The sequence below is a fragment of the Scyliorhinus canicula genome, chromosome 14, assembly GCF_902713615.1.
Source record: "Scyliorhinus canicula chromosome 14, sScyCan1.1, whole genome shotgun sequence".
Taxonomy (NCBI): domain Eukaryota; kingdom Metazoa; phylum Chordata; class Chondrichthyes; order Carcharhiniformes; family Scyliorhinidae; genus Scyliorhinus; species Scyliorhinus canicula.
The window spans coordinates 47,282,702-47,292,065 of NC_052159.1; the positions used below are offsets into that span (position 1 = coordinate 47,282,702).

General features: G+C 40.8%; 1 protein-coding gene across 1 annotated transcript; it reads right to left on the bottom strand.

Annotated features, from left to right (window-relative positions):
- Nucleotides 1-716: 716 nt before the first annotated feature.
- pdx1 (pancreatic and duodenal homeobox 1) lies at nt 717-7,203 on the bottom strand. The gene is given in 3 exon segments (XM_038818574.1): nt 717-1,874; nt 6,721-6,939; nt 6,942-7,203. Coding segments are annotated over 3 exon segments (804 nt in total). The 5' UTR covers nt 7,123-7,203; the 3' UTR covers nt 717-1,470.
- Nucleotides 7,204-9,364: the final 2,161 nt, after the last annotated feature.

The window sequence follows — 9,364 nt, forward strand, 5'->3', positions numbered from 1 at the left end:
AGCCTCCAACACCCTTTGTGTGAAAACATGCATCCTCACATCACTTTTACTCCTTCTGCCAATTATTTAGTCCTCTAGTTCTTGATGCCCTCTGGAGTGTGAACATCATCTTAGTATTACCCTTTCCTAACCCCTCAGGATCTTAATACCTATGTCAAGTATCCTCTCAGCAATAACTTTCAATAAAAGGTAGAGTTGTAAATATGGTTTGTCCACATTCTCTTTCTAAAACTATTATGAAATGTATATTTATTTCATGGATGACATAGGTAGTAGGCGGGAACTGTAATTTGAACTCTAGCTTTGGTATTTGATCCAGTCCAATCGTATCTAATCACAGTTTCCCTTTCTGTTTACTGACAGGTCCCAAGTGAAATGAGGCTCTTCGGTGTCAGCTTTGTATTATTGACGGTGACAAGCGTTCAGCGCAGAACGGCCATTGGGTTGACAATACCTGGCAGATAGTAAGAGGAGTTGATCAATTGGAGATGCTATAATCTTACTCCGGGGTATTTGTTCAAGGCACGGAGAAAGGTAGATTTTGAGGGTGATGCTGAGAACTTTTCCCTGTTTTCTCGTCCAATGCCTAAAAAGTGAGGGAATATTTCATTCTGATACATTGATGAACGGAAGTTCGTTTAAAAACATTAAAAATAGCAACACATCGATGTTCAGCGAAGCCCATCCACGCACACATTTATGGTGAACTTCAGGTCTGGAGGATCTTTCCCTTTTATTGAAATGGTGCTTTAGATCTACGGATAGTTAAAATGGAACCGTTTACAATGTACAAGACACATTAACAATTCTAGTAAGTAGCAGTTGGCTTTTCCGGCAGGATTATAGTGGAACATCTTCGGCCAATGGAAAGTACACACGCTAAAACAATATACAGAACACGGCAATATTTGTACACATACAACTTCAAATATATATATTTCCAGTACATTGGGTTTTATTCCAAATATATCGTCTTTATTTGTAACGAGAGGCAGCACCTGCGTTTCTGCCGCTGGGAGAAATTGCATATTATCCAATGACTAGGGCCTTTAAACTAACAATCCCATTATAATGAACAGAACGAGACAAAATAAAAATAATTGACTACTGTTAATACATAAGATTGCTTGAAACAACACAAACACAATATTATATGAACATTTTGTTTTCTTGAAGTTGACTTATTTCTGAGCAATTCCAGCTAGCTTCCACTCGCTGGAATGTAAACATTTCATTCCAATATATTATTATACTCCCACTAGAATTGCAAAAATATAAAGCAAACGAATGACAAATGTTAGCTCGATGTCATTGCTGTCGCTGACTGCTGCGGACTGGATGGTGTGTGTGGTGGTAATTCTGATGGGAGATTTCAGCCTATGCAATTAATTTAAAAGATTTTCTGTTTAAGTTCTAATTGAAGTGATTTCCAGACTGTGATGTGACCAAATTGTTCTGGCAAGTTTCACTTTAGGAGTTTTCCACCGAGTCTCTCGTAGCCGTAGCTTGGCTCCTTAAGGAAGAGGCGGGTTGGGAAGAGGAGACACCGACAGACAGCAGCTCCCTTCCAATTGGATTATTCGCAGCACAGACTTCATCCTTCAGATCGCCCGAGGATACCACAGAGTCCTGCTCAGGAGCGCCACTCCTGACTCTCTTCTTATCCTCTTCTTTCTTCCACTTCATCCTCCTGTTTTGGAACCAGATCTTTATGTGCCGCTCGGTGAGGTTTAACATGACAGCCAGCTCCACCCTGCGGGGTCTGGAGATGTATTTATTGAAGAGGAATTCCTTCTCCAACTCCAGCAACTGTGCCCGGGTGTAGGCAGTGCGCGTGCGCTTGTTTTCTTCCTGTTCCACCATGAAGGAAGTCCCTAAAAGACAGAAAACATCCAAATCCACTTTCATTTCAGGTTTCATCGAGTGCATTTTAAAACTGGTTCAAACTAAATAATAAAGTCAATGAACAATATTCAGCCAAAGGGACGTCCTGGCTAAACTACATCTGCAATTAAGCAAATGCACAGTTTAACTGAGGAGATAGACTCACTGGAAACATACATTTCCCCATCTATTATTCCTAGCTACTGAAACCACTTTTCCAATTGTTGGAAGCTGATAACATCCTGGTGATAACACATTCCCAAAGCACAGCAGATCCCCATTCCAGTCTGTGCAACTCGTTTGGAAAATCGAGAGCACTCCCGCAGGAATTGATCTCTCCAAACGGTGTGGGACACTCTCTGTTTGCCCCTCACCAAGCATTTGGAGGCTAATAAGCCAGGCATGAACGGCATGAGACTCCGGATAGGGATTCGCCAAAGTTTAAAGCAAGGTACGCGGCAAGAGTCATTGAAATCCTCAGCAGACTTTTAGTCAGCAACTCCCCCCATTATTATTATCACCATCAGAAACACTTACATATTTCACTGCAAGCAACCCGAAAATCAGCGGCGCGCACAAACTAGTGTCTCGCTGTCTTTAAAAGTTGGCTATTCTTACGGAAAGGAGGACTTTACCGTGAAAGAGGCCGGAAGCTTTCTACGCCTCAAAATATTCATGGTCGCTGAGTCAGTGCTGTGCGTGGTCGTTTCATTGTTCGCGGATTGATAAGATTAAATCCCAATCCCACGTTCCTTTAATTGAACTTGACACAAATGGTGAATTGACAGGAAGCCAGTCACACAGGAATACCCCTGAAATGTGGCAGTTCCTCCATCCTTAAAAACTTAAGCGGAAGTGTATGATGATATGCAACGAAAACAGAAAACACTGGACAATGGTAGCAGGTCTAACAGCATCTGTGGAGAGAGAAGGGAGCTAACGTTTCGAATCTGGATGACTTTTTGAGAAAGCTCTCACACAAGGAGTCGGCAGTCAGATGCTTTGTCTGATTGTGTTGTGAATACCGAGAATATGGTGACTTTTAGAAGACTTGTTAGAGCCAGTGTGATTTTATGTATTTATTGTCTGATGTTTTTAATACTGTGCCAACCTGTTTCGCACTTTGTGACAATAACGATTTATAAATACACTTTATTTTTGAGTAACTTCAAATATCTCTAGATTGGAATTAAATGAATAGAGATCCGGAGTTCATCATAATTCATTGAAACATGAGGAATTGAGAAGGTTTGTGTTGGTGTATAATAGGCGCACAGTCTAAAAGAGCATGATTGAAGTTTTTTTTGCCTGAGATTCCTCATTTTCTTTCCTGCCCTTCCCTAATTGAAAAGGGTGCAGGCAGGGTATCGATAAGCACAACATAGTCTTCTAAATAGTTAAAATAACATTGTCGAAATTAACAGCTATGATTAAACACCTAATAGCTTTCAATCGTATTTTTGTATTTTTTGAAAGATGCTCGTGCTATTTAAATGAATGGGTTTCTGGTAGAATGTGGGGATTAATTGCCATTCAGGTTGAATGAAAGATGTCTTAAGTTAACTTGACATCCCATGTCAAAACTGCCAATGGATGTCAAATCATCTCGTTGCGGTAAAACTGGGCATTGCGATTACATTGAAACCAGATATCCATCGCTTTCCCATTCTGGATTTTTAGCCGACAATTTATTTTTACTGAAATCTTTCCCAAATAGATGGATTGGGATCGATAAGAAATTCAATTCTATAACTGAAAAAAAACTATGCATTTAAATATAAAATGTATTTTTTTAATGTCCAGAATTATCGGGTGTAGAATTCACGCGTGTTGTCCGATTGCACATCCAAGAGTGAATATTATATTGTCGTTAAAGGAGAGAGATTCAGTCAATGCGTTTCTACAAGGTAAGGAAAATATTTCACTTGTACAATTAGAAAGCAATGGCTTGCACTCTAAAGCCAGGCGACATGGCCTTGTGAATGACAATCACACCAATAGCTTCCGTCCGTTTGGAATAAGTCGAAATGGCCAATACCTGCCGATCAGAAAAAGGATCCACAAAAAGGAAACGTATTTAACTGAAAAATAGAATTTCGCTTGATAAATTATGCGTTAGAGCTCGGCTTAGTTGGGTAAGTTCAAATGTTTTACACCCTCTCTGAATTCCTCTTTTCCATGGGGGTTATTTTGCCAGGCAAAAGATGACTTAGGCGCCAGAAACTTAGTTGTTTCATACTGGAAATTTCTTGATATTGAGATTCAAGATGGTGACTATGTTTACAGACAAAAGTTCATTCAAGTTAGCAATAGCTACGTAAATTGTGCGGCGGCCGTTGCGTGAAGCCTTGGCGAAGTCACTCTTTCCCCTCCCGAATTGGGCCATTTCACCGATCTGATCAGTTACTTCACACGTTTCATGAAGTGGTTCATTCTCAATGTTGTAACAAAGAGGCCTGAACAGGCCCAAAGCCACCTTTATTTACTGCCGCCTGCAACCCGGTAGCGTCGGAGTTCAGCTCCAATGCCATTTGTCGTTTATCAGTTGCATTTATTAACCTTGTCGCTCTTATTAGAAACTGAAGATTGAGGCTTTACCTGATCGCGTTATTTAAAATGTTAATAGGATTATTTGCTAGGGAGGAGGAATCACAAAGGGATTACTCGCATTTTAAAATTCGAGGCAGGCCACTTGGGAGTGATCATACTTCCACGGGAAGAGTCGTGGAATTTTATTTCCCCAAAGGCCACGTATTCCGGGACATTTGGAGCGTTCAAGGCTTCGATATTTTGTTAACAAGGGATATGGAGCAAAGGCGGTAAATGGGATTCAGGTACAGAGCTAGCCAAGATTCAAGTGAAGGTGAAGCAGGTTCCAGGGACTTCTCTGTTCCTCGCTTTCCTCCAATGTTGGGAAGAGTGTTACGAAATGTTTTAATGATTTACTTCTATTTGGAAGCAGTTAGTTGTTACTGTTCTTGTTACCCGCCGAGAAGACGCAATTGGTAAAATCGCCATACAACGCTAGCTTTCAGATTTGGCCTGTTTTACTTGTTAGAAAAATGTACGATGCTCTGCATTCTGATCAAATTCTCCAAATACTCAGCGACCTCAACACTATCATTAGCGATGTAGCAACACAGGTCTACTGATCCCCTTCCATTAAAAAAAATGGTATGTGTAATCGACTAGAACTTGATTTCAAAATGTTGAAATATAACCCAGCCAGTTAACGCTACTTGTAACATTCTCGATCATTTTTTGGAAACTGATTTATAACGCACACGCAATCTGACAGGTGAAAGAGAAAGAACACATTGATTCCGAGCTGGAAAGCAGCGAAAATCAATCTTTGATATATATATTTTTACAAGGCGAACTGATTCCCGGAACAATGATGATTGCCCCTCCATTTGCTGGTTGCTGATAACACTTGTGCCAAAAACGGCAGCAGTAAAATGAAAAGAAAATCTTTTAAAAGCGATACATCATATCTGAGATCGTAATTTCTACCAGAGAGGTGACAGAGTTATTGCATGTCTTTTAACAAGACTGCGTTGAGCACACACGCGCCTCTGGCGTGGGGAACTAAACAACTCCATTTACCTGTTTGTTGAAATGCTAAGCACTTGTTGAGACTCCTGTTGCAGTCCACATGTATTTGGTTATGTAATGGGCTGTGATTTCACTTTTATGACTCGATGCAAACAATCTAGAGTAATTATACACATATAGAGATCCCTTTATGGCCAACAATCACATCATCACCCGGATGCGCCGCGATTTGCGTCTGAATTCAATTTTTAGTTTGCCCTAATTAGATTTTAATTTGTTTCCAATATTAGACAAGTCTCAAATTTTTCAAAATGGACGTTTGTATTAAAAACTATTGAACACGGCTCTTATGCACGTTGCCAAAGGTAACCGTGGAGTTGGCTCGGCTGCCTGCTTCCTCCATGTTTCACCGAATTGGTGTCCAATTCCCCAGTCAGTAACAGACAGGCCGAGAAAGGCGCGTCTTTGATTTGAGAATTTCTCTGTGATGAACTCCTGGTTTTATCTTCAAACTGAGATGCCGGATTGCAGCATTCAGGTCAACTTCAATCTTACCACCGTGTTCTGGGCAGCGCCAGGCATTTGCTTGCTAACGTTCCACAAAGTTCACAGCCTTTAAAAAAAAAACTCCTCCAACTTCTGCCCCACACAGCGGACACTCAGTCCCACTGAGAATGTATCAGAAATCTTGATCAATAGAATTATTTTCCTCAACCAGATTTGACCATATCGACGTTGATTTATTGATATAATTTCGATTGTTAAAAAGTAAGGCGATGAACAAAAGTGAGAAAGCGAAGTGTGTATTGCTACTGTTGCCGAATCAGCAGGAGTTTGACCTTCGGGATTAGTCTTGTTTAAGGAGATCATGAACAGGTTCGTCTGAAGTTACCGCCATTATAAACACAAGGTTTTGATTTTAAGGAGGTGTGTGAAAATGTGTCGTTTAATGTAATGTAAGTGTGGTATAATGGACACCATCATGTTCACTGACAGCCTGAAGTGTTAATTGATCTTGCTATTAGAGTAATCAATGGCATTGCTTCTGCTAACAGGGATAATTGGAACATCAATAAGCTCTTAACATGCCAATAATATCGATAGCATTAACCAGGATGAAATGTCCATAGCAATAAATTATGTTTAGACCTCGTTATCTAATGCTCTTCATCCATGTGCTCATGTGTAGTTTAGTCATTTTCTTGTGTTATCGTCACCTTAAAAACAAATCCCACAATGATTAGAGAAAAGAATTGCCTTCCAGGAGCCCTGGACACTTACCCGGCCATTGTCCTTTCCAGAGGTGAGCATGGGACTTGGTCGACTTCATCCACGGGAAGGGCATATGAGTTCTGTTGTGTTCATCCAGGGTCCCCATTTCGGAGCCGGTCCCAAAGCAAGCCCCTTGGTGGGTGTGTGGGTCAGGGTGCTGTTGCTGGGGCTGGTGATGATGCGAGACGGTAGGATCCTCTGATATCGCCGGCACATCGAAAGGAGAATATCAGCGGGACTCCCTTGTTCAAGAGCTGCCAGGGAAGGGTTGGAATATGAAGACGGTGGCTGTCTCCCTACGTAGAGACATGCTGGTGGGCTTGGATTATATTCCTGAGTTTGTGATCTCTGATAAGCGCATGATTCTTTATACATTTGAGCCGGAGCATAATAATGCTCCTCGCTATTCATGGCTACTAGTGCATAAACAATTACAGCATAAGGATGCCACTGTAATTTTACAGTTTAATAGCTCTACCTTAGCTTGATCCACTCATCAAAATAGCGCCTGGCAGTCTGTTCTGCTGGGTGGAGAACTGCGAGCATGTCATGTGACTTAGTTCCCACACCTATTGGGCTGTAATTTCATGATAAGAACTTCACCTGCCTGGCGAGTCCATTAACTTCCCATGTAGTAACAGTGGAAACTTGTGTGAATGCCAGGCGATGTGTGCTCGCTCCTCTCTTCCTAGAATACTTGCTTTATTCAAGAACGATTTCTGTGCTTTCTCAATCGAAACACAGGTGGCAGGTATACTGGCTACTGAATTAATTTTTTACCTCATTCCAGCGTAATCAGCAAAGTTACACAAATATGTTGAATTTTAAACATTTAACTTTGGAAATGTCTGACCAGATGTGAAGCAGTATCAGGGGAGAGATTAGACACGACAGTGTTATCGCCCGCTCGGCGACTTGGGCCTGGGAAGCACAGATAGCAAAAAGAAAGGTGCTTTATTTCTAACAAACGAAGATTAGCTACTGTGTTCTTGACTGATCCTGTTTTGAAGGACTAGGATTAACACGTCTGTAGTGACGTCCTGTAGCAACAGGCCCAGATGTAACTTGGTATATTTCACCCCTTTCAATGTGTCTGAAATAACATGCTCTGCACACATGACCCTGGCACCTACCTACAGACATTTACCGGCCCTAGCTTCATTAGAATTAACTCCTGTCTGTACTTTAACAAGTTTGTAGAATCTGTTGCTGATTACACACGATGGCCTGTTCTCTCCTTATTTCAGCTTCTATATTTCATCGCCTTCAGGTTTCGCATCTTTGGTTCAACTATTGATCTGTTTTGTGCTGCGGTATTTTAACTTTCCCCGACTCCACCTGTCACTGACTACATCGCCTGTTTTAAACTTCGACCCGGTTCAATATTGACTTTTGATTAGGCGACTCTGCGAAGACCTCTGGCAAGAATAGTATCTTATAGCAGTTAGAGAAATTGGCATCATAATAAAAAGAAACAGTTGGAAATCGCATTTTTAAACAAACTTTCGTTTGCTCTGACGATGACCTTTATTAAAAAAAATAATTTGCAAATCGCCCTGGTATCCGTTAACGGCCGATTGATTATTTTGGAGTATTTTTTTCTCTATAATTCACAGTGCTTGTTGACTTTCTGGATGATATGGTGGAAGTTGCAGTTAGGTTGACTTGGTGACAGGGCTATGAGCGGGGGAGGTGCTGCAAGGACAAAGATCGCTTCAGTACCTGTGTTCACTCACGCTTTCTCACACACACACTGTTTACTTTGCTCTCCTGCTGTAATTGCACATTTTCTGCAGATTTTTACCCATTTTAAACGCCTCATTTAACTCAATTTTCTGTTCTTTGTCAACTGATAAAAGGATTTCTTCAGAAAAACATTTTCCTCCAACGCTGAACAATATTTGGGGGTTTTGTTTCTGGTTTGATCAGTTTTATTGCTGATTTCGGTTTTGCTTTTACTGATTTAAGCAGGACGAAATACTTAATTATACCGTACTGATTTAAGCAGGACGAAATACTTAATTATACCTTACTGATTTAAGCTGGACGAAATATTTAATGATACCTTTGGCACGAATTTTACGCCATTCTGTATGGCCAAATCAAAAACACTCCCGGCAATGTTTGAGACACACGCGCACCTTCTGCAAAATCTACCAGTTACTAAATATTTATGGAGAATTTATTCATCTTGCCTCGCATGCTGACGGAATATTTTGAAATTGTAACTGGGAAAGAACGTTGTGACGACTTTAAGCGACTCGCGTTGAATTATATTTCTCATCATTATACAGTGTGAATGATCATAAAAGTCGAGTCCATTAATGGCCATATGTGTCTCCCCACTCCCCACCATTCATTTCTCTTTGCCGTGAAACGGGGCGCTGAGCATTTGACTCAGTATTGAGCCATTAACCAATTGCTCGGCCGAACCATTAAACACCAGCTCTTATGGATAAATAAACAGAAAAGGTTGTAAACCAATTACTGAGGATAGTGAAAAAGTATTTTATTAGCAGGAATTACAGATAGGCACTCACTTCAGGGGAAGTTCTACACAATTTCTCTCTCAGTCGGAAGAACACTTTTTTCAAGATACTGCAGCTCAACTGAAAAACGCATTGAAACATTTGCTGTGCATTAAAACAAGGGA